The sequence below is a fragment of the Haliotis rubra genome, unplaced genomic scaffold (genome assembly GCF_003918875.1).
Source record: "Haliotis rubra isolate DU_JTF1 unplaced genomic scaffold, ASM391887v1 Scf16, whole genome shotgun sequence".
NCBI lineage: Eukaryota > Metazoa > Mollusca > Gastropoda > Lepetellida > Haliotidae > Haliotis > Haliotis rubra.
In genome coordinates, this window is record NW_025765558.1 from 4,195,470 (window position 1) to 4,221,958 (window position 26,489).

General features: G+C 40.3%; 2 protein-coding genes across 8 annotated transcripts in view; one reads left to right on the top strand and one right to left on the bottom strand.

Moving 5' to 3' along the window:
- Positions 1 to 7,567, bottom strand: part of LOC124271416 (segment polarity protein dishevelled homolog DVL-3-like) — a 98,190-nt gene extending 90,623 nt beyond the window's left edge. For 2 of the 6 annotated variants that reach the window (XM_046706567.1, XM_046706566.1), the window contains exons 1-2: positions 6,882 to 7,566; positions 5,516 to 5,585 (exon numbers count right to left, since the gene is read on the bottom strand). In XM_046706567.1, the coding sequence (XP_046562523.1) occupies positions 5,516 to 5,585; positions 6,882 to 7,042 (231 nt within the window). In that variant the 5' untranslated portion in view covers positions 7,043 to 7,566. Of the gene's footprint in view, positions 1 to 5,515; positions 5,586 to 6,881 lie in introns of all 6 variants that reach the window. The other 4 variants (XM_046706568.1, XM_046706571.1, XM_046706569.1 and 1 more) reach the window with 4 other exon arrangements.
- Positions 7,568 to 7,828: 261 nt separating this feature from the next.
- The window catches only part of LOC124271414 (E3 ubiquitin-protein ligase MIB2-like), a 29,491-nt gene continuing 10,830 nt past the window's right edge, over positions 7,829 to 26,489 (top strand). For both annotated transcript variants that reach the window (XM_046706564.1, XM_046706565.1), the window contains exons 1-10: positions 7,829 to 7,923; positions 9,118 to 9,360; positions 12,326 to 12,497; positions 13,223 to 13,329; positions 13,800 to 13,994; positions 20,358 to 20,494; positions 21,070 to 21,285; positions 21,829 to 22,000; positions 24,909 to 25,051; positions 26,161 to 26,309. In XM_046706564.1, coding sequence (XP_046562520.1) covers positions 9,138 to 9,360; positions 12,326 to 12,497; positions 13,223 to 13,329; positions 13,800 to 13,994; positions 20,358 to 20,494; positions 21,070 to 21,285; positions 21,829 to 22,000; positions 24,909 to 25,051; positions 26,161 to 26,309 — 1,514 coding nt within the window. In that variant the 5' untranslated portion in view covers positions 7,829 to 7,923; positions 9,118 to 9,137. The remainder of the gene's footprint in view (positions 7,924 to 9,117; positions 9,361 to 12,325; positions 12,498 to 13,222; positions 13,330 to 13,799; positions 13,995 to 20,357; positions 20,495 to 21,069; positions 21,286 to 21,828; positions 22,001 to 24,908; positions 25,052 to 26,160; positions 26,310 to 26,489) is intronic.

A 26,489-nucleotide genomic window follows, 5' to 3' on the forward strand; every position in this document is an offset into this window, starting at 1 on the left:
AACACTTTATTATGAATTTACAATTACCCCTGATTTACCATGGGAATACCCTTGAGGCTGATAGCCATTGGTAAACTGCAATAAACTGGGAGTCCAATAAACACCAGGCCTTATGACTTCTATATGAGTGTTGTCTGATACACTGCCAGTGTTGGCAATCAGGCAAGAGGAAGTGGATTAACCACCCATGCTTCATTGCACGGAGGTGCTAAATCCATCAATTACCAATACTCAGGTACAACCCTCAATGGCTGTATCACTTTGAGTGATGATAGGACATGTAGGTGAAATATACTAGAACTATGGTTTACTGTTATCTGTAAGATGATTCCTGATGAGAAAGTTAAAAACGCTTATCAGTTAAGGATGTTGTTTTTGAAAGGAACAGATTATTTTAAGCATAATTTCATGAAATTTGGCAGCATTAGCTTGGCACAAGTTTGTGATAAGTGTTGGATGAAGCACTCATTTAACATCAATGAATCGTCTTGAAAAACATATTCCTCAATGATACTTATCTCTTCACAGAATGACACCAAATTCTAGATAACTTGGTTAAAATAATTAGAGCAAGGTTAGATGTCAGCTATATTTTATTTTCTCTGCAAACATGGCAGCAAGAGAGAGTTGCTATCTACCAATGACCTTCACCATCATATCCCATTTGAGCAGACGGAGTGAGAGTGAGTTTTGTTTCACAACAACACTTTCAGCAATATTCCAGCAATTATATCACTGTGGGGGACACCACAAATGGGCTTCAAACATTGTACCCATGTGGGGAATCAAACCTGAATCTTCAACGTGAAGAGCGAACGCTTTAACCACTAGGCTACCCCACCGCCCCTTGAGTAGATTGATGCTCATGATATCAATCGCTGGACTGACTGATCCAGTCCCATAGCTGGAATACTGCACATTTCAGCTTCAAACAAAAACCAATCAAACAAACCTACAGCAAAAAGAGGAAGTCCTTCGAGAATGTTCCTTGACTCACGATTATTTTGAACCCTGATTTGGGAAAGCCATTCAAAATGTTTTTCTGACTATGACTGTCTAAACTGTCATTCTGTCGTTTAAAAAAATAAATCAGTAAATGCAAGGTACAAGACTAAAACAATTAATGCAAAGAACAGATATGTTTGTCCATAAGGAAAGGGTATAAATGTACATGAGATACCAGTGCTTTACCAGTCTCAACTTAGGCCAAATAAAAAAAAATGTTGTGGTTCCGATTACATCTCTTTAAAATTTAGGGTAGGTACAAACTAATTTATTAATGTGTAATTGTTTATTCAATCAAGCTTGCGGCCATCAGAATGACTTTCTCTATCAAAATGACCGCTATCTGTTGGGGGCTGGCAAAAAATAATGGGATCTGAAAGCATATTATATTCACTCCGCTTAAAAAAATAGGGTCGGCACCAGAATTCAAGGGTCGGTCGGGTAATCAACCACAACATTTTTTTTAGGCCTTACTGTGGGTGTTTTTTAAACAGCTCTATTTCCACAGTGAAAGGAGATTGATAAATTGGTTCACCCCATATGAATACCTAGCCACATCCAAATTCAAATATACATCGCTTCACATATATAAAACATATAAACTAAACCTAACATTCAAATCACCAATGTCCAACCTCAACGGATATACATCAAGGCTACACGACAGTTGCTAAAGACATAGACAGTTTGAGGTATAGATTGCTGTTAAGCCCTTTCAGTGTTTGCATACCAAAGTCAATAAATCATTGACTGCATGTAGTAAATGCTTCAATCTTGACAGATCACATTCTATTAACAACTTATTGTATCCAGATCTTCCATACTTGTACATTATGTAATGGCTAATCAAATACAACCACATGATAGTCATGACTGTAACTTTTGGAAGACTCACTGAAAGACTTTCCTCTGCATACAAGTTATACATTATTCAGAGGTCAAGTTACTAGTTTTGGGAATTGGTTAAAATCTCATAATTGATGATTGGTTCATTACTACTGATCAATCATTGAAAATAATTGGTTAGCGTCATTTATTAAATTTGTTAATGCACAATAAAATAAGGAAACAAACGTAGTTATTTTTGTTTTTTGGGGCAAAATTCCACATCTTTAAAGGATGACTAGTATGTCAGGAACATAAATTTCTTGGTATCTTTAAGATAAATTCAATGATGACTTGGAATGAGCTTGTAGTGCTTATGAAATGTAACAGACAAAACCAACCTTGTGAAAAATATTGTTGATGAAAACAAGTATTCCAGAATTGTTTGTGTTTGATTATGAGAAAACATGATCGATTGCTTGGTCGTTTAGTCACTGTGACCAATCTTCGATTATTTCAATTAATCTGATCACCACTACCAGTTGCATACATACAGAACCTTGTTGGGAAGGGGTCAGGAACAGGAGAGTAGGGTCAGGAAGAGGAAGTAGGGTCAATGTAAACTCTTTAGAAACCAAACTTGTCAGCAAAACCATTAGGTATTCTGAACAAGTGTGAGTTTCAATATTCCAAAATATCTTGGCGAAACCAAGAACTCTTTTAACAAAACCATTATGGTTAGCCATTTGCAATTTTAATAAGAATTCTACAAAGATGTTTTCCAAGAGAACAGTGAAATGAAATGGAGACTGCGGATACTCACTCCATTCTTGCATCGATGCTGAGACCCATAAACAGGCCTAACAGTGAATGAGTGAGTGAGATGAGTTTTAATGCCAATTTGAGCAATACTCAAACTATCAAGACAAGGCAGCTGAATGTAGGTGGGAAAAAAAGCTCGAAGAATTGCAGGTCTCAGATATTTACTACTTTGGAGAAACCAGCAAGCATGGGTTTGGTGGTTAATAATCTCTAAAACCTAATCATGGAGAGCAGGGATTTGAATCCACAATCATGGCGTATATCAAACTGACTACTGGGCCACCCAAGCCCCTCCACAACAATATATGACTCACTATGACACGACAATCTCATCTCTTTAATCATGTATATCTGATTAACTTCAATGTGAATGCATGGTCAACTTCACAGATGAAATAATTAAATATTAACAAACAACCAAATCATGAACTATATCATCTCTCAGCTTCATGGTAATGTTACATCAGTCTTTTTCTGACACAAGCGTTCAAAATTTAAGAGGGGTGGGGAGAGGAGGGGCCGAAAAAGAAGGTGGTGGCTATCTAGGAGGCTTGCTGTTACAGTATTTCAATCCAGGAGATCTCGTAAATCTTTAACTTTTAAACATTGGTGTAATGATGGACCCCTTGACTTTCATGATTAATTTACACAAGGAAAGAGGCACTTCTGTTTCATGATATGCTCATACCACAGTCAAATATGAAGCTAATGGAGCTGATTAGTCAGAAGAGCTGCATTATATCAACTTAATCTAGTTACCAGTTTAGTCAGAACTACAGAACCAAACTAAGAATGTCAAGGGTAAATTTCTCACTCAAACAAAAAGCATAGGCACAATATCACAAAATATATATCCAGTTCTTCATGACTCTGACAAAATAACTTTTCCCATGATCACAACGAAGACCTGGGTTTGATTCAGAAGTCATTTCTGGTGTGTGTGTCAGATATTGCTGGAATCACTGTCATGACATTGGCGTAAACCTACATGCTCACAGATTTAGGGGATCCCTAGATTCAAATACCACAGAACACCTTCAGGATCCCAGGATCCAATTAATGTTAAACACTGTACAACTGAAACAATACACATAAATAGGCCATTTACTTAGCTCATAATTTCTTCCAAATCATGACCATTGAACTTAATCTACGATACTGTATATGGTGTCTACTATTATCATATTCTGGACAAAACCTACACTTTATCCACACCTCATATATGGTTTAGAAATAAATCCATAGCTCATGAAAGTCATGATGTCTTATCAGCTAACAACCATTTTGACTTGGCATGAAAACAGCTTGTCATGTCTAATCCATATAGTTTACATCATTCATTAAGCATGATGTCTAGGATATCAGCATTCATTCCCATCATTAGTGTCTGTAGATCCATGCTATACTCAATTATCTGAAGACAGTTACAAAGTATTTTGAGAGAAGGCAGAAATTCTGGCTTTGTGGAAACTTAGTTGTGTTATCACTCTTTAGATATTCGGGGCTCATTCTAGCCTTGATCTGTGTAAACCTATCCTTCATCCTAGCTGAACTACAAATGGAATTTGACAAACCCCATCCTCTGAATCACCCTCAATCTTATAAGTGCCCCAGCTCTGCAACAAGTAATTAGCAAGCACCTGCACCAGCGTCCTCATTAATTACTATCACCCAGCTCTGACACTAGCCCGAAACACTTGCTCCAGATGGTCCAGAGCTTGCACTCCACATCATTATACTTTGATGAAAAATTTACTTCTTTAAAGTTCAAAAGACTTACATCTTAAACATCTCTCAAACTCCAGGTGGGAATGATCAGATTATGGTAAAGAATGACTTTATCTTTTGTTTTGGCGGTAAAAATTGCCAAACACTGTCAGCTCGCTTCATCCAACTGTGAATAAGTGAGTGAATTGGGTTTATAATTGCTTTGAACAGCATTGTAGTTAGAACACTTGGAATTAGTTTAATGTGGGTGGAGAGATGCAGGTCTTAGATATTACCACCTTAGATGAAACCTATGAACACGAAGTCATCATTCTGTTTGCATCTGCACCACATGTGAAATGATATTGCTGATACAGCATTTCTTCTTTCTAAACAATTCATATGTGTGGACAATTACATGAAATCATACTGTACCACAGTTTGAAATTACTGTTGAACATGTTGAAAATCTTGACAGATTCAGAGCAAACACCACCTAACCCTATCATTCTAAACAACTGATGATGCTGGATTACTGGTCATATTAACTTTGGAACTTCCTTCCTTAGCAGGATTAATTGCAATTTTCCCAGGAACTGGTATTGAGCAGTAAGTCGATACAAAAAGTAACCTAAAATACCCAATTTAAGGCTTAAGATTTCCCAATAGTATGGTTACTTGCTGATCAATTTGATACAGATCAAACGTACAAAATCCAATATGTTAAGTCCAGAAAAAGTCGTAAATACATCTTATTCTGGAGGCATAACTTTTCCTAATATAGGGTTGGGGAAATGCAGATTTTTCCCCTATTTATTCTGCAAAAGGCATTAAGTTAAAATCACATGTGAATCTCTGCTGTGGTTTCCCATAGAATTTAGGAAAAAGGATCTGTTTTTTCCCCATTCAAACCAGATTCAACATGGAAGATTTAGTGGATAAGAACAATACAATCAGTAACAGCCAGTATGGACTTCTCAAAAGGATGTTAGAAAAATATGGGTGTCTCTTGTTTAATATTTAATCACAACCTTGAAATAGTCAACAAAACCAGTTGTTGACATAACCTGGAAACTAGTTGATAGCTAAACTCCTACTCGGTAGATATCATGTATAAATATATATTAACATTTTCATGCACATCAAAAATACTTGCCCAAGAAACAACTCTTCCATTGAAGCAAGGCAGGTGTGCCTCATCATCAATTATTTCTTCTTTAACAACGCTGAAATCAGAAAAAAAATGTATAGTTTTCCCAAACACACTGACAGGGAGAGCCCTGATCTGATTTTCACTTTGATTTTAAACCAAGATTTTTTTTCGATGGCAGAGTAAACATGCTCATTTGTGAGGCTAGGAATGCTTATCTTAATAAAAGCACTGTTTTGAGGTGCTAGGTTCTGTCACTAGTGTCAGGTCTACTCCTATTATTTGAATCTAGGGACATTGTAAAGCTAATAATGTACCTTTATAACATCAGGGGCTATATCAAACAGCTTAACTTACAACACAGAACAAGAATCTCAAATATGCACAAAAAGCACCATTGTAAAGAACAATGAATTGTAAATGTATGTAACATTCACTTTCATGATATGACCATCACTGTCACAGACATTAATGTATACCTATTTTACAACAGTGTTTGTCACTCAACTGTCTATTTTCGTGTAAAAGTATTTCATATTATCAACTGACAAACAATAGTTACAATTCAAATGTAACTTGTAAGTTTGAACATAAACTGTTTTAACCACTAGTACTAATCATATAGATATTCTGGATGATAATTCAATTTATTAGGTAACAACTGAACATATGGTGACAGAGCTCATATACTAGTCATGCTGCAAATATAAGAAACCTGGATACTTTTCCAACAACACTGAACAATATTGGACCTATGGGTTCTGCCAGCTTGATTATCTGAGACATTTATGAATGTTGTTTGAAAATATCTCAGTGTGATCTCTGCCACAACAGATTTTCTTCATTTGCTGATAACAACACATGATGGGTGAAGACCTATGTTGCTAAAGTTTGCTTTTCTGAAAGCAAAACCATAATTTCCTCAAATTTAACACATATTTCTACTCATTAAGAAACCACTATCATACAAATCCATACAAAACATGTTTTGATACGAACAGATGTGAGATAGTCATAAGGTATTCAAATGCACAAGCAGATTAATCGGTAGAAATGGTCAATTGTCTACAAAGAAGAAACTTATAAAGTCAACACTGACATAGGAAAATGGAAAATGAATGCGTCTGTAGCAAGGATTGTACAGCTTCTTTTATATTTCAGCCAGCTTCCTATACAAATGGCTTGCTGTCAGAGAACATCGAAGTTCATTCATAAAAACTGCAGCTTAGTTCCAGCATGTGTTTTTGGCGTTTCTGGAAAATGGGCTTTATTTCCTGCGTTCAAATCATATGCACAATAAAATTAAGATACTAGTGACGCACACTGCTGCCTGTCGTTAGGATTCACGATTGTCGATTATCCAAGAACTTACCCAAAGTCATCATCCATAGACTTGAAAAAGAACTTGTAGTTCGGGCGGTTGAGAGCATTTTTAAAATCCCCTAATGTGACGCGATCGGCCGGGACGGGAAGCTTTATAAGATATGGAGTATCCTCATCGTCTATATGGTAGATGATTTTCGTCTCCCCCATCCCGGAGGAAGCACGGAAACAACTAATATCCCGATGGTGATCTTGGATGAACAACAAAATGGCGACCAAATATTTTCCCAATGTCTCTCACTGTCTGTCAGAAAGAGGCTCGACGGGGAAAGAAAGGTCTCACATCCATCTCCGCACACGGCTCTTGATTCAAGTGCAATTTAGTTTTGAACCAATTGCAAAGTAAGTCTTTCCAAAGAATATGAAAATACAATGCACAAAATCACTTTTTACACCAAACAGACTAACTGCACATTGTGTCGTGTTTTCTTCGGAAATGAAAGCCAGCTCCGCACTAGCCTCGGTGCATAGTAATGCAATACCTCCAAGTATTGATCAAATTTTGCACCAATGTAGCTTGATCGAAATGATCGTATGTGCGATGAAAACTTTTCTATGTGTGAAAACTGTACGCAGCTACCGATTTCACTTGCGATCAGGCCTCCAACTTTCGCGAAAGATGTAGTATAAAATATAGGATGTGCACTATTAGTAATCAGTGGGGGTCGAACAAAAAACGGAACAGCCGTCAACAAGACTAGGGCCTCAGTTATCCATCTGTACTTCCGAAACGTTGTCTGTATGATCGAGTGACACTTCATCCCGGACTCGCGCACCTGCCGCTGAATAAAGATGTTATTTTCAACGTGTTAAAAAATACATATATATATTTTTCTGAAACCTATTGTGTGTTCATCGCGAGAAACTAAGATTTAGGTTTCCTCAAATGAAAGTTAGGTTTATTGATAATAATAGTAACTGCGGAGCTGCGAAAGGTTTGCTGACCTATCCTTTAGGAAGAAAGTTGATGTTTGAAGTGTCAAAATTTTACGAAGAATAACAACGATCCGTCCCTTTCCCCTTAAATCAAAGTAAGTAAAACTTTAAAATTTACAGTGTTCCTTCAAGTAGCACTACTGAAATGTCCATTGTTGTTGTCATTTTGTCACTAGATGCGAAGGTATGTACGATAAGTAGGCTGATTCTTAGGTCCTGTTTCACTGTTTAGATACTACGAGTTGTCAATAAGACATGTTTCGCACATGAGCTACCGATAATTTTGTGACACTAGCATACCCAACATGCTATTATGGTTACTGCTCTTGTAGATCAGGTCTATCATACTGGGTTTAGTGACCAGTCCAAAACTGTTAGTCTTGGATCTAAAATTCTCTAGGATAGTGGAGTCTGTTAACTAGTGTAAGGTAAGAAAAAGGGTACTTCTTGAAGACTCCGGATCAAAAGTGGTCTCTTGTAAGCTATGAATTTGTAAGATGCTACTTAATGGATTGGGTAGTCAGACCTCGTGACCTGGTTGATTCACATAACCTTACAACGTGTATTGTTGCTTAGAATATCAATCACAGGATAGTCTTGGACAGATCTGACTGTTTATAGGCTGTCCTCTCAACTGCACTCAGTAGTAAGAACATCAGGGAACATATTAGGCTCAAATAATCAAGTGAAGTAATAATTTGCTGATAATACAATTCCCTATGGTAAAACCATCCTTTAATGAAGTAGAAATTTTATACACCTCATACATAGAATTGTTTTAAAGATTAGTTCAGTAAGCCTTAAGTCTGCTCTGGCTTAGATTTTCTAGGGGTCAGTTGGACCCCTTCATCATGATACTAGCTGTCCCCCCAGAATAATTGAGGGGTCCATTTTATAGCATTATAATATGGAAGTATTTAATCAACACACTGCACTGTCTTCAGATATTATTTTCCATCCATGTATATGCACACCCATCTCCAAGGGATTCAGTATTTTGAAGTTTCAAGTATAATTCACAGACAAGAAAAGTTCTTCATATTCCTTCCATGAGTTCAGGTAGAAATCTGTCGTCAAACACATATTAACAAACATAGGTTTATAAAAATTGAAATATGTGATGAAACGTCACTAGACACAATGATTTACCATATAACCTGTATCTAGTATTCTGCTAAACTACATGGTTATCTAACCTAAACAGTTATTTATGAGCTTTTGTGGTAAGGTTGGAATATTGACAACTTTGGCTTGCATAACTAAATAATATTCACTCTATGTTTTCACAGTTATTTGATGTTGCCCAGTAATGGAAGTTGGTCTACGAGTTGTGCGGGGACCAGACTGGAAGTGGGAAATCCAAGACGGCGGGGATGGCCACACTGGCACAGTTGTTGAAATCGGTAAACCGGGCAGCACAACATCTCCGGACAAAACTGTGGTCGTACAGTGGGACTCTGGTGCCAGAACTAACTACAGAGTAGGATATCAGGGTGCCTACGATCTTAGGATACTAGACAATGCTCCTACAGGTGATTATATTACAAGGATTATCTATGATTCCAAATCAAGTGCTTTTGGCAGGATAAATTGGGATTGAATGATTATTCTGTTCATAGTTTGGGCTTTATAAATGTTGATGTTTTTAGAAGTATCTTAACATAGCATTTGTTACAACCATGTGAAATTAAGACTCTTTCTCCTCTTTGGTTCTGTTGTAAGTCATTTTGATCAAGCCGTCACAATAGTTATAACCCTTTGAAATGAATAAGGAAACATTTGATTCAGATATTATTTTTACTGGAAATTGTTGAAGACTTGGGGCAGAATATCGAGCTCTGAGCAGGCCCTTGGAAAGATAAGTGTGAATACTTGAAATAATAATAAAATAATAACAATAGGAATAATGTAAAGACTGCACAGTATTGCCAGTAATACAAAATACCTTCTGTTCATTTTCTGATGCATTTTATATGGGTCTGCAGTTTGACACATTATGTTAATGTAAACAATTCTATTTCTTTGGGTTCTGTCAATAATGAAATATTTCTTGTTTGGCTATTTTAAGAGGAATATTATTTCTATGGATAATAACACAAACTTTTAGGCTTAATATCCTTAAATCCGAGAGAGCCATTTCAGTTGCAGTAGCTGTGTGCGAAATAGTTTCCAAATTTAGCTAGCCAGTCGAGCTAGCTATGCCTGAAAGTTACTAGCCCACAAAATAATTCACTAGCCCGAAATATAAATGTAGAAACTAAGCATAAGATTACAAAAATAGGTAAAATATTGTCGGCATGACACAGGTTTCATCATTAAGCTGCTAATATGATGAACATTTTTACCAGGCCATAATCTTGCATAATTTATAAGTGTATTATAACATAACAAGTTGGAGAATGTGATATATTTACAAAATGACCCCATGAAAATTCACTAGCCAGTCAGGCCAGTGACTGTGGAGATTTACTGGCCCGACTGGATTTTTACTAGCTGCGGGCTAGCGGGCCAGTTGCTATTTCGCACACTGTGCAGTAATAAGTTTCTTGTCATGGTTTTATGTACTACTCAGTCTCTGAATATTCTTTTGTTCATAACAAAGTATCTGAAACATGGTCAGGGAAGTGTATAACAGTGTTACAGAAATATTTTCCTGGTGTGTTTATCTGGATGTATGGGAAATGCACTGTTGTCAGCATGTATCCCAGTTTGATGACTGGTTATTTTATGACTTGAGACCCAAACACAGCCAGACCTTGTCTTGCACTACAAAAGTAAGGGTTAAAAGAACCCCCAGTTACTAATTTCAAAGGTCATTCCTGGAAATATCAGGGAAAAAATCTATGAAACCCTGAGAGAAACACTGATATCCCCATTACCACATGATAATTCTGTTTGTGTTCAAGATGTCATTTAACACTTTAACAATGGTGAGATCTAAGACACCTACGTTTACCTCCAGAACATAATCTGTCATTGTATCCCAATTGGGTGCTCATGCTGTTGATCACTGGATTGTCTGGTCCAGACTTGATTATTTACAGACTACCGCCACATAGCTGGAATATTGCTGAGTGTGGTGTAAAACTAAACTCACTCACTCACTCTTGAACATAATTGATACTTGAAGGGGTGGTGGGGCAGCCTTGTGGTTAAAGTGTTCGCTTGTCACGCAAAGACCTGGGTTCAATTCCCCACATGGGTTAAATGTGTGAAGCCCATTTCTGGTGTCTCCTGTTGTGATATTTCTGGAATATTGCTAAAAGCAGTGTAAAATTGCACTCACTCAATACTTCAAGGCTTCATCACCTATGAAAACATATGTCCTCTTTGTGCTGCAGTCATTATTATAAGCCAAGGATTCAAGTCATGGTTGCATTCCTACAAGCTTGATACCACCAAACCAATGAATGCTGAGATTACCTCAGCAATATTTCTTGCACATTCTTGTCATAGCTTTGTGGAAATCTATACAAGACATTTGCTTCAGCATCAAGTAATGGTGAGTTTGCACAAAGCTCGTGTTGACTTTATGTTGAGTGATGTAAGTCATTACCTGACTAAGCTAGACAGGCATCATGTTTTTCTGGATGATGGAGGATCATAGTGTATGAAACCCCATGATGGATTGATTGTTGTTTAATGCCACACTCAGCAATTTTCTAGCTATATGTTGGCGATCTGTGAAAAGTCAAATCTGGAACAGACAAATTCCACAATTCAGTAATTTTCCAGCTATATGTTGGCGATCTGTGAAAAGTCAAATCTGGAACAGACAAATTCCGCAATTCAGTAATTTTCTAGCTATATGTTGGCAATCTGTGAAAAGTCAAATCTGGAACAGACAAATTCCAGTAATTTTACAGCTATATCTTGGCGATCTGTGAAAAGTCAAATCCGGAACAGACAAATTCCACAATTCAGTAATTTTCCAGTTATATGTTGGCGATCTGTGAAAAGTCAAATCTGGAACAGACAAATTCCACAATTCAGTAATTTTCTTCACGATCATCGATCTACACAGTTGAGATGCAATGACATGCATCAACTAAGTCAATTCTGTTAGCCACATCTTGCAAGAAGCATGGGTTGCTGAAGATGTATTGACTCGAGGCTCTATAACGGAGGAGAGCGGAAGGTCGCGGGTTCGATCCCCGACCGCGTCATACCAAAAAACGTTAAAATATGGTACTTGTTGGTTCCTGCCTGGCTCTCGGCATTAATTGGTACAACAAAGACTGGTCGGCTCGGAGTCAGTATAATGTGTCTGAGTGGGATATTCATGCTTCACTGCAGCATGGTATCTCAGTGGGCTAGCACTATAAAACCAGCCTAAGTCTGGGCTAGTACAAGCACCCTCACATACACATACACACGCATGCACGTCGTCATATGAGCGAAATATTCTCAAGCACGACGTTAAACCCAATTTCACCTCACCTCACCTCTATAACAGACACGATGATCAGTACCTGATGCAGGTGTTGTTGTTTTCAGGTGTGAAGCACACCAACATTATCTGTGATGCGTGTAAGAAACAAGGGATCCAGGGCATGAGGTGGAAATGCACAAAGTGCCACGACTTTGACCTTTGCACTCTCTGTTATATGATCGATAAACATGACTTGACTCATTCCTTCATGAGATTTGAGTCGTCCAGTTCGAAAGGGTAAGTCTTGCAGTTTCATTCTTTTGTTCTCCAAAATATATTCCGTCTCCTGACATTTTGTTTTCTGTCATATGTATGTTATCAGAGGCCCAGATAAGCTGCGTATCCGGGTAAAATACGTACAGAAAATTTCCAATTACGCATTGGAAAATAATTGTTGCGTAACAATTACGCATTTAAACTGTTAGATACGCAAAGAGTTTAAAGCAAATGCGTATGGAATATACTTATAAAAATCGCTTGCGTAATGAAAAAGACATCGATTGCTATCAAGTTGTACTGTTAGTATAGGACAAGTGTTGTACTGTCAGTATAGGATGACTGACTTTTATGAAATCATTTCCCTTGTATTTAAGTTGGTTTTGATTCGGTATGACATAAGGCAGAACATACCTGCTTAATAAACTTACTCAATGACACAATACTTAGGTGTGTAAAATGACTGAAATACGCACATATTTGAAAGCAGTGGGTAACGGAAAATGAAATACCCACTCAACATTCATAATACCCACTCCAAAAGAATACAGTGGGTACAGTACCCACATCAGCTAAATCTTATCTGGAGCTCTGTGTTATGTTTGTGATATATGTGCGTAAGAGTTAAAGAACATTTGATTAAGTTAAAGGTTGTTTGACGTTATAGAAGAATTTAATGGATCACTCATATATTTTGATTTTTTTTCTGGGTTACAACTAAAAGAATACTCATTGCTTGTCTGCAGGTTTAAAATGACGACGCGAATGGTAGCAGCCAAGAGTCAGGCATGGGGTATATTTACTGGATCTCGGGTTGTGCGAGGACCGGATTGGGACTGGGGTAACCAGGATGGTAGGTTGTCTTGCTTCCACTTCATCCCTTTTGTGTCCTCTGTCTCACATGTCTCAAAACTATCTCACATCATTCACTCCACTCCGCTCCGCTCCACTCCACTCCACTCCACTCCACTCCACTCCACTCCACTTCACTCACTCACTCACTCACTCACTCACTCACTCACTCACTCACTCACTCACTCACTCACTCACTCACTCACTCACTCACTCACTCACTCACTCACTCACTCACTCACTCACTCACTCACTCACTCACTCACTCACTCACTCACTCACTCACTCACTCTACACATGAACTGGCTTCACCCATGACTGTTTAACTGACAGTAATCATGGTAACACTGGTTTTAAACATTGATTATAATCTTTTTCAATAGTGTCAACTATGCAGTGCAAAAAATAACTCATGCTTTCACTTCCTTTATTGACTATTTCATATACTGGTAGTTTTGTTTGGATATTCAGGTGGTGAAGGAAAAATAGGCAAAGTTACAGATATCCGAGGTTGGGACTCGGAATCTAGTCGCAGTGTAGCGCATGTCACATGGTCATCAGGGTCAACCAACGTCTACCGTGTCGGTCACAAGGGCAAGGTCGACCTGAAGTATACACAACCGGCAGCTGGCGTGATGTACTATAAGGATCATCTCCCTGTGCTGGGTATGTGCACTTTTGTAAACGTTCAAGAAATGGCTAAATACTGTAAATAAGATGAACAAAATATGAAAATATTTTCTGCTTAAGTAAACTTGTAAACATGGTTACAGGAATTGTCGTAGGTTTGTCCATTTTTATACAGTCAACTTCTAGTCCATCTGTCCTGCTGTCCATAATCATTTCATTTCCGGAGCATAGCTAAGAAACCATTCAATAATTTTCAACAAAACTTGGTATATATATATCAAACAGAAGCTAAAATGGTGCCTTTTGCTATTTACAGAATTGTGGCTTTTTATTTTTCTGGATTTCCATGGAAACAATTCTGACTTGGTGTCAAAAAGAGGTGGATTTCGTTTGCAGAGCATAACTAAAAAATCGCTCAATATCTATCAATAAAACATGGCAGATATATGAGGCATATTCCAAAGTGGTGTCTTTTGCTATTTTGCAGATTTTTGGCATTTTTATATTTCCTGATTTCATGGAAATGATTCGGACTTAGTCTCAAAAGGGAAGGGGGTGGCTTCATTCTGGAGCACAACTCAAAAACCGTTCAATATCTTTCCGAAAGACTTGGCAGATATGTGAAACAAATCTTGAAGTGGTGCCTTTTGCTATTTACAGATTATTGACATGAATAGTTTTCATGATTTTCATGGAAATGCTTTGGACTTAGTCTAAAAAAATCAAGTTGGACTGTAAGTAATGGTCAGATGATTTGTTCTTTCAAATTTGTGGGGGCGGGGGAAAATTTGTCATCTTGTGATGACTCTTGTTTATAGCGATCTTCGCGTGACAAGAGATAATTGATATCACTAAACCCATGTGGACAGACTTTTAACACCTTCATCATATTCATGTGAATTAAACAAAGAACAAATTATCTGAGATTTTCAGCTAGCCAGTTGAGATAACTTTATCCTGACTCATGCTAATTATGCTTGTCTCCTCCTTGTGAATGATAGTGGAACACTTGAAATCTTTTGAAGTTCCCTTCTAAAAAGTGGATGTGAAATCACTACTCACCGAGGAGTTGCCTCACTCACCGAGGAGTTGCCTCCCTTGCCCCTTTGGCGCCCTTTTGGTCACCTGACCGACCATGCCTTGTCACTCTCTCCTTCTTCGCCCTTGAGGATGGTTGTGAGAGCACCTGGGTCCCTATAAGGCACATATCCTTTTATATTTTCGGACCTTACATCAAAATTATTGCTGTATACGGATTTTAGGATTATATTCTACATTACGGTTTGAAATTTGATCTAATTTTCTGTTGTTTGACATGTGTTTTCATTGTGTTTACATTTGATAAAAACCTGTATTCGTTGTACGTACCGAGTGTCTGCGGCTGACCTTCATTTATTATGTCCTAATTGCACTATTTCATGTTCTTTCAGCTCTCGCTGTAAGTTTTGTGTAAATTTAACCTCTGTTGAATTTACTAATTACCTTTTTTTCATCCATAGACGTGCTAAGGGCTGGGTATGAAGGTATTCACAAGTCATGTCTAAATCGAGTGATTGCGCTGATAACCGTGTGTTAACCACTGCTGCAGACATTCATAATTCCAGTGAATTGCCGAACGTTTCTCGGGAGCAGGTCACTGTACCAGTGGTGAACGCTGGAGACCATAAGAGATCATCGTCTACTGAGCTGACCTCGTCGCAGATGAAGAAGGCTTAATCATCTTCTACGCCGAAGAAGAAGACTACTACCATGAAGACTTCATCGAAGTCTATGCTCAGCTCTACGCAGAAGACGAGGTCTTTCGCAGCCGAGATTGTTCCTCAGGAAGAAGCAGACTTTTATGATGATCCACCCATCCTTATACCTGAAGTCTTCAGAAGTCAGTAAGAAGACGAAGCCTGCTTCTACAGCTACATCGGCATTGTTATCAGCGCAGACATTGACAGAAGACCTTCTATCAACACAGACATTGGGTACCAGAGATAGCAGCAGCGTCAACTCTTCACGAGTGCAGCGGCGTTTATATGATGTCTCTTCAGTATCAGATGCATCATCCCTGCAGCAGTCTCTTCAGACAACGCAGAACTTCAACCCGGGATTGTTCATGCAACAGTTTACAGACCAGATGATGTCGATGATGGACCGTCGCTTCGCTCAGGAGAAGGCTGGTATGAAGACCTCTACAATGACTACTAGCCTGCGTGAAGGTTCTACAGTCTCTCCACCGCATCTGGATGAAGAGGGAAGCCTGCGCGAAGGCTCACGGACATGACGATCTTCCCCATCTGAAGTGAGGAGTCTGGACACCGCTACCAACGTCAGTTCAGCCATAGACACTCCAGAGATTGCTGCTAAGAAGTCTCCACGCAGGAAGACATTAAGCGTTCTCCTGAACCCCACAGAAGTTGCAGATATGAGTCTTCATCTCCATCGGAGTCTGACGCCCATTGAGAACCTGCGCGAAGGCACTCCTACAGAGGGGAAGCTACGTCCAGAAACCCACCTTCACGAAGACCTAGAGAATCATCTCAAGACTCTAGAAAGGATACATGATCGCATCGGGATCGCTCGCCTTCGCGAAGCTCATCATACGGATCATCCCTTATAGAGTCAAGTCATCATGGATCCATAGAGCGAGTGATGTCCAAATCAGAGGAAAACGGTGAAGGCATATTCTCCGATACGGAAGTTAACTCCTGGATCGCCAATGGCTTGGACTTAGCATCACCTTCTAAGGACACAGATGAGGCGTTTACCTACAAGATGTCCAACGATGATTTTCGACACGCTCACCTTTCCACCGATCCACCCGATCTCTTAAGTACCAGACAACCTCAGCGCAGCTTTTTGATATAGCCACCGAGTCTCAGAATCAGCACATCCCGACGTTCAACGCCAGGAAATTACCTCTACATAGGATGGAACCCTTCCTGAAGGCTCCAGAGGTTGATGACTACAAGATTATCACCGACTCCCGTCAGAGAACTTACAAGATTGAGGATAAGAAGTTAGCGCAGCTGGATACAACCACCAGACGTACCTGCTTCAGATTAGCCAGATTGAGGGCTATCAATGAAACACTCATGTCGAAGAACTCCTTCGCCGAAGAAGACCGGATGATATACTACATCAGTTTATGTCGGAGCACCTAGCATCCACATCAGCGGGCCTGACTCTCCTGAGAAGACAAGGGTTATTGTCAGCCTGCACTTGGAGTGAACACTTCACCAAGTCCTTATACAGAGCCCCATGGTCAGCATCTTGCATCTTTGGAGGAAGAATTGAAGAAGTCGCCAGAGAAGTCTCTCACGACTCAAGGGAGGTTATGATGATTAAATCCATCAACACCTTGGCTAATGTGATTTGTCAGACGTCCCAATGGTACTCCAACAAATCCAGGTTTGCAGGAGTTCAGAGAGCCAGAGAAAAGAAGTATTCCAGCATGAAAGGAGGAAGAGGCTCCTTTCGTCGCCCAACTGGAGCTCCTAGAGGTAATCCCGGAAGAGGCCGAGCACCTAGGGGTGCAAGAGGAATCAAGCGCTGAAGGCCAGGTTCGGAACGACTGGAGTCTTTCACCCCCAGCCGTTCCTGTACAACCTTCGACAGTGGGTGGACGTCTCCAACGATACTGGGAAAATTGGGGAATCCTACAAGACGACTACGTGTCCCAGATACTACGCAGGGGGTACAAGATACAGTTGGAAGACACCCGCCCGCTCACAAGCAACCCGATGGCCTTCAACTATGCAGCCGACCAGATAGAGAAACTGGACGACGCTATCAAGACCCTACTCGACAAAGAGGCAGTAGAAGAGATAGATCAAGATCTCATCACGCCTGGGTTCTACTCCCCAATTTTCCTGGTACCGAAGAACAATTCCAAGGAGAAATTTCAGCTCATCTACAACATGAGGAAGTTCAACTGGGAGTATCTATGCAGACCAGCAAAATTCAAGATGATACATCTTCCTCAGCTCTGACATCTCGTTCGTCCATCAGACTACCTTGCCAGCATAGATCTACAAGATGCGTACCTCCACATCCCGAAACATCCAGACTCAAGGAAATACCTAAGATTCCTTTTCAACAGACATCACTTACAGTGGAAGGTTCTACCGTTTGGAATACATCGGCCCCCTGGTTGTTTACTCGAGTGACCAAGCCCATCGTCACATATCTACATCGTCAAGGTCTATGCAGTGCTTTCTACCTGGAAGACGGGATTCAAGCTCATCAAGATCCCAGTCAACTTAGACTGCAACTAGACTTCACCATCAGGCTGCTCACTCAACTAGGATGGCTAGTAAATCTCCTCAAGTCGGAACTGGAGCCGAAACAAGATCTGCAATTTCTAGGAATTGATTCATCACACCAGTGAATCTCATAGTCGTTCCAGAGGATCGTTGGGCCAAGATACAACAGATGATATCTCAAGCAATGCTCTCTCCGTTGACACTACGTGCTTGGCAAAGCATGCTCGGTCTACTCACCTCAGCTCAAGACATGACTCGCAGAGGGAGACTACAGTTGTGCCCATTACAAGTATTTGTGAACGCCCACCTAGACAGCCTAGATCCGTTAATACTACCGGACAGCCTGAAACCATATCTCCTATGGTGGACTCGGAAGTCGAATGTTTGCAGAGGAACCTTTTTGACAGAGCCGGTTTGCAACACTCATCCCTACGTAGATGCCTCCCTACAAAGATAGGGTTCGCACTTCAACAACGAAGTTGCAGCAGGGGAAAATGGGTATCAAGATTCTGGCACTACTACGCTCGTTCAAGTTGGAAGAAATTTAAGGCTCCTGCCTGGGATCTCAACATAGTTCTACAACATCTCACCAGTGATGCCTACGAGCCTCTAGAATGGACATCCTTTGAACTACTAACTCAGAAAACGCTGTTCCTGATCGCCCTAGCAACAGCTGCACGGATGTCAGAAATACATGCTCTGGACTTTGAACGAACACAATTTTAATCAAGACATCGTGACATCTTACATCTTGGACTGAGATGGGATTTTATCGCCAAGAATCAACTGCCTGGTCAGCCTGACAGACAGTTCCACATCCCAGCACTATCTACAGTCCTTGGGCCACAGGATACGCAGGATCTATCCTTATGCCCAGTCAGAGCACTTAAAGTCTACCTACAGAGAACTAAAACAAGGAAATGAAAATTCAAGCGCGCCTATTCATCCCCTTATCCACTGAGACACCAACGGAAGTCTCATGGACAACGATATCGATCTGGATGAGAGCCGTTATACCAAGGGCCTATAAAGCAGCAGGACTTGAGCCTCCACGAGCCTCCAACCCACACGAAGTCAGAGGCCTGGCGTCAACACTTGCTCTGCATGGAAACTGCTCGATTACAACTATAATGGAGGGCTGCTTTTGGAGATCGAACACAGTGTTTGCCAACCACTACCTCAGAGTCATTGCCACCGAAGATGTCTCAGGCATTCACCAGTTTGGGCCACTTGTTGTAGCACAACAACTAACGGTTCCACAAAGGCGCTGAGTAAATCTAACCCCTTTTATCATGACTTGTGAAAACCAACGCTCTGGAGAGCTATGGCTATAAGTCCATACACACGTCTAGGACAGACTAGCATGAGTGATAGACCCTGTACTTGTATAGGACATACTTGTACATGAAGAAGGGTTGCATCTCCACTTGATGTGCGCATCAAGAAATGGAGTTGCAATAGATAACTAATGGAATATTAGTATATCTAAAATCCACATGAAAATGTCAGGAGGACTTTCGGAAGAAATCTGTGGTTCCCCCCAGACTCATCAGAGAGAAGTTGAAAGAACAGAATCTTCAACAGTGCCGTCATAAGTTCCCATGGGGTGTAATGCAGGACGTAAATCAACTGCTAGTGAATCCAGAACGTGGCCTGACCCACCGCCATTTCCGATGGATTCTGTAAGCATAATTAGCATGAGTCAGGATAAGGAAAAATATGTAATTTTCTGACTAAAATTGATATTTTATACTTATCCTGACTCATGAGGTTAGCCCTCCCAACCTCCCCTCTTATGGCACTCTGGATTTCCCTGTAAATCCGGGTGTCGGGCATTCATACGGAGAGAGTGACTAGGCATGGTCGGTCAGGTGACCAAAAGAGTGGCAAGGGAGGCAACTCCTCGGTGAGTAGTGATTTTACGTCCACTTTTTAGAAGGGAACTTCAAGGGATTTCAAGTGTTCCACTATCATTCCCAAGGAGAGGGAGACAAGCATAATTAGCATGAGTCAGGATAAGTATAAAATATCAATTTTAGTCAGAAAATTACATTTACTGACCCGATTCACCATCCGTTAGCATTTGGCTAGCGGGTCTGTACCTATTTCGAACACTGTGTGTACAACAACCTTTTTGCTTTTACAGGTGAATTTGTTGAAGTAGCAGGTCCTGGAATCGTTTGTCAGTTTAAGGTCAGCGATAAAGTTCGATGTGACCTTGAGGTAGAAATATTGAAACAGATGCAGGAAGGTCATGGAGGCTGGAACCCACGTATGGCTGAGGTGAGATCATTGGGCACAGCAATAGGTCTTTCTCTCTGGGTGGGACTCAACCCTTAAAGTACAAGAATTTGTAATTTACTTAGAAAGTGAAGTCCCAAATATACATTGTTTGTAAAACAAGCCAGATTGGTGCAAAATACAACTGTCAGACTCATCACACCATGTCAAATGTTTGAAGGTCCGGGCTAGAATTGATCTTCAGTAACCCATGCTTGTCGTAAGAGGCGACTAACGGGATTGGGTGGTCAGGCTCACTGACTTGGTTGACACATGTCATCAGTTCCCAATTGCGTAGATCGATGCTCATGCTGTTGATCACTGGATTGTCTGGTCCAGACTCGATTATTTACAGACCGCTGCCATATAGCTGGAATATTGCTGAGTGTGGCGTAAAAACTCACTCACTCATGTCTGATGTTTAAAATTGGAGCCAAAATTTTACATGAATGACTCCAGAATTTAAGCATGAACAACTGAAAGGGTGACTAACCTTAAGTGAGTCAAGATAAGTATAAGATATCAATTTTACTTAAGAAATTACATTCTGTATCAAATTTTAATCTAATCTGTTGCAGTACATTCATAAAGTGGGTACAGTGCACAGGATAACTGACCGAGGCGATGTGCGTGTGCAGTACGACGGTTGTAGCAACCGGTGGACATTCCATCCTAGCGCGCTTAATAAGGTGCACTTGTTCACCCAAGACGATGTTGTGAAGATAGTTGATAATGAGCAGCGGATTAAAGAGCTACAGAAAGACCATGGAGAGTGGACAGACACCATGAGAAATGTGAGCCCATGATCTGTATTCAGAGGATATAAATGTATGGTATTTTCAAGCTCTATTAGGTTTTTCTTTCCCACTGAAACGACTAGTTGTTAATGTTCATTTAATTGTCCTGGGTACACTTGTCAACCCTAAGGCCAAAATTACCCTTACTGATGAAAAGAGAGTGAGTGAGTGAGTGAGTTGGGTTTTATGCCGCTATTAGCAGTATCACATCGGTGGATGCCAGAAATGGGCTTTACACATTGTACCCATGTGGTGAAACGAACCCAGTTCTTCACGGTGGTGAGCGATTGCTTTAACTGCTAGGCTACCTCTCCGCCCCGGGAGACATTAAGGAATGCACTCACAGTGTTGACAGTTTGCATTTAAAATTCAGAATTGGGGATAAACGTGACAACCATATTGTTCATGTATGGTGTATGTATTTTACATTAGTTTAGGTTTGAAACATGTTGAATATTTGATCTGATATTAATCTATGAATGGGACTTGATATACATAAACAGTAGTCTTCTAACCAAGGATGTCCTGTTTCACCCCCAGACACTGGGTAAGCTAGGCCGGGTGCTGAAGGTGTACACTGATGGTGATCTGCGGGTGAACGTGGAGGGACAAACCTGGACGTTCAACCCCGAATGTTGTCAGCTTATACCACACGGGGCACAAGAGATGAATAACACCATGGGCAGCCATCGAGATAGACCGGAGACAATACGTAAGTCTTGTGATGGTAATGTCAACGAGGCAGACATGAAACTATATCTTGTGAGGCAGGTGCAAAGTTATGTGTAAATTTTGTAAGGCTATAGTCATTGAGGTAGCCATGAAACTACATGTAAACTTTGTGAGAGTAGAATTGTCAAGGCAGGTGTTAAACTATACATGAGTCTTGTGATGGTATAGATAATGAGGCAGGCATGGAATATAGTATGACCAGAAATTATTGAGAATTTTAGGAATATGTTTAATTGGATTTCTAGTATAAACAACCATGACCAGCTATCAAGTGCTTGGTTTCATTCAAGAGAGACAACTCCGATAATCCTTTTTCATTAGTTTGTGAAGAGTTATCCCCCTTTGTTCACTTGCTAGCAGACGACGTTTTCAGTGATCCTCAGTATGGATGATTTAGAGAAGAGGAAGTTGATTTTAGAGTATTATAACAAGGACATCAGATTAGCTAAAGTGATTTCAAGTAGAAAAGGCATCCCTTTGTCCACTGTTTATGGTGTTTTGAAAAATATTGCAAATGGATATGGCATTGAGCACCAGGGAGGCGCAGGTAGGCCCAGAAAATTGACTGTTGGTGACAGGAGGCAGCTTGGTATTCTTGTTTCTAAAAACAAACGAAGGAGTTTAGAAAACTTAAGGCTGGATATGATTGATAGAGGAACTGTGGCTGTCTGTAAGGAGACAATTAGAACTGAGCTACATGCAACGGTTTGGCAGAAAAGTCGAGGAATTCCATCACCGATCATGAAACCTGAACAAAAGGAGCGATAGTTGAACTGGTGCTTACAGCATAGAAATTTTAACTGGGACAATGTAATTTTCTCAGATGAAAGTTCTGTGTGGCTGTTTCCTAATACACTGAAATTCTGGACCAAACAAACTGAAAAACCTTTGTATCAGCGCCCAAAGTACAGTCTGAAATTTAACGTGTGGTTTGGCATATCTGTGTTGGGGGCAACGCCCCTCTGTGTATTTGAAGGGAATATGAACAGTGAGTGGTAGACAGATATTCTCGAGGGACATTTACTTCCATCTGCTCACATGTTCTATGGAAATTTTTGGATTTTCCAGCAGGACAACGACCCAAAACATTGTTCAAAGCATTCACAGGCCTGGTTTCGGACCCAAAATATGACATTACTAGATTGGCCAAGCTATAACCCTGACCTAAATCCAATAGAAAATGTTTGGGGACTTATGAAGGAAAGTGTCAATAAGAAAAATCTGACAAATATTGCTGAAATGAAAGAAGAGGTGGTCCGATATTGGGACAACATGGACCACGACTTTCTAACTTCTTTGATCAGTAGTATGCCCCGCCGCATTGAAGCCTGCATTGCTGCCCATGGTGACTTGACAAAATACTAACTGTTCACCTGTCTTTGAATCTGGAGTTATGTTCTGCTAATATTCACATTAATATGTGAGTAATGAGTGAAAAAAATATAAAAAATTACGATCTTTAAATTCTCAATAATTTCTGGTTGTACTGTAACTTGTACAGCTCCTGATGGTATAGATAATGAGGCAGGCATGGAATAACTTGTAAAGCTTGTGATGGTATAGATAATGAGGCAGGCATGGAATAACTTGTAAAGCTTGTGATAGTACAGTCAAAGTGGAAGGCATCAAACTATACGTAAATGTTTTCATGGTATAGTCAGCCAGGCAGGCGTGAAGTCATATCTTGTGATAAAATAGGCAGGTGTGAAAGTCTTTTGACTCTAAAATCAGTCACAGGCTTGAAACTATGTAGTCACAGTGTACGAAATAGTTTCCAAAATTTGCTTGCCAGTCTGGCTAGCTATGCCAGAATGTTACTAGCCAACAAAATAATTTCACTAGCCCAAAATTTGAATGTAGACACGGGTTTCATTATTAAGCTGATAATATGATGAACATTTTTATCAGGCCATAATCTTGCATGATTTACAAGTGTATTATAACATAAAAAGTCAGAGAGAGTGATATATTTACAAAATGACCCCATTTAAATTCACTAGCCAGTCGGGCCAGTGACTGGAGATTTACTGGCCTGACTGGATTTTTACTAGCCACAGGCAAGCAGGCCAGTGGCTATTTTGCACACTGTGTAGTCATATTCAGTGGTAGAGTGAATGCGGCAGGCATGAAGCTGTAAATCTTGTGATGGTGCAGTCAACAACACAGATATGAAACATGAAATCTGTTGATGACATTGTCATTGTAGCAGTAATAAAACTGTATGTACGTCTTGTAGTAGAGTCATTGAGCTGGCTGAGTATGGTTTTACGCCGTTTTTAGCAATATTCCAGCAATATCACAGCGGGGGACACCAGAAATGGGCTTCACAAGTTGTACCCATGTGGGGAATCGAACCCGGGCCTTCGGCGTGACGAGCGAACGCTTTAACCACTAGGCTACCCCACCGCCCCAGTAGAGTCATTGAGACAAGCTTGAATATTACACAAGATTACATTCACTAAATACCTTCCATTTGAAGTTTTTAGCAAATTTTCTATTGTCTTCGTCTTCCTGTTATCTATAAATTGGGTTCTGACACAAAATGTGTGTAACAATGTGTATGTGTAACCCAATCATTGTCACGTAAACAAGAAACTTTAATGTGCATGTAACCTGTAGAATACCAGTATTCTTACAGTGACAATGTCAACTGGTTTACACTCACACAGTCTGTGCCAAAAGCTTTTGTGTCTACTTGTGCAAACTTATCTCTAGTCTTGATTTCCAGTGTTATATGAACAATTACCAGACGACTAAGTGACGAGACCAAACAGGATTTTGCTAGACTGGGACTTCGCACTTATGGCTAAAGTCTTAGACTACTCATGTAATAATCTCCATATCTTAACTTCTGTGAATAACTGATTCATGTTTTCTGGTTTCCATAGCGACCCTGACAGCACTGTTGGACCAGCTGGTTGAGCTGCGGAGTAAGCCGGGCCTGGAGACTGGCCCGGACCGTCTGGTTCGAGAGGCAGCACAAGGACATGTGGAAATTGTCCGTGAGATCATAACAAAATTTCCAGACAAGGTAAGTAGATTACCTGTGTTTCAAAGCAAGCTATGGAGATAACTTTGCAAAACCGTGCCAGTGGTTGTCACAAGCTGTGATGTGATTTAAGCAGTGTATGAAATAAGCCAAAAACCCAGCCAGACATCAGGGCTGGTAACTACAAAGTGTTACCAGCCCAAAATGGATTTAATCAGACCAGACACCAAGATATGGTGAATTTACTCAGATGTATGAAGGGGCGGTGGGGTAGCCTAATGGTGAAAGCGTTGGCTCGTCACGCCCAAGACCTGGGTTCGATTCCCCACATGGGCACAATGTGTGAAGCCAATTTCAGGTGTCCCCCGCCGTGATGTTGCTGGAATATTGTTAAAAACGGCGTAAAACCAAACTCAGTCAGTCAGTCAATCAGATGTATGAAATATCTAAAAAATATTACAAGACCATCGAACTGGCAAGTTGTAAATTTAGACCGTCCGTCAGAAATCTAGCCCATCTCAGGCAGTCAGACGGGCCTTATTTCATACACTGGATTTAAATTCTTGGTGTACCGATTCACTCTTTCGACTTGGCGTCTTTATGTCATTTGGGTTAGTGGGATGGCCTACTGGGTAAAGAGCTCACTGTACAGTGGTCACACTGATGCCCCTCTTGTTTAGCTCATTTTTTGTGAACCGCCTCCGTGGTGTAGTGGTTAGAGCATCCGCCCGGAGAGCGGAAGGTCGTGGGTTGGATCCCGGACCGTTTCATACCAAAAGACATTAAAATATGGTACTTGTTGGTCCCTGCCTGGCGCTCGGCATTTCTGGGTACAACAAGGACTTGTTGGCTCGAAGTATAATGTGTCTGAGTGGGGTATTCATGCTTCACTGCGGCATGGTATCTCAGTGGGCTAGCACTATAAAACCAGTCTGGGCTAGTACAAGCAGCCGCACATACACATACACACGCATGCATGTCGTCATATGAGCGAAATATTCTCAAGCACGACGTTAAACCCAATTTCACCTCACCTCACCTCATTTTTTGTGACACTCGTGTGATGCTAGAATATTGCATAAAGGAGTAACGCCACACTCAATCAGCAATCTGATCATGTTGTATCTTATTCATACATGTTACGTTTCCAGGTTGATCAGAAGAGTTCAGGGAAAACTGCGTTGCAAGTTGCAAGTCACCAAGGTCACCGGGAGATTGTTTCATTGTTGCTTGCAGCAAATGCTAATTTAGAACTGCAGGATGAAGATGGTGACACAGCACTTCATTACTCAGCATTTGGGTAAGGGAGATAATCCACTTTATTACTCAGCATTTGGTAAGGGAAATAATCCACTTCATTACTGGGCATTTGGGTAAGGGAGATAATCCACTTTATTTCTCAGCTTTTGGGTAAGGGAGATAATCCACTTCATTATTTGGCATTTGGGTAAGAGAAATAATCCACTTTATTACTCGACCT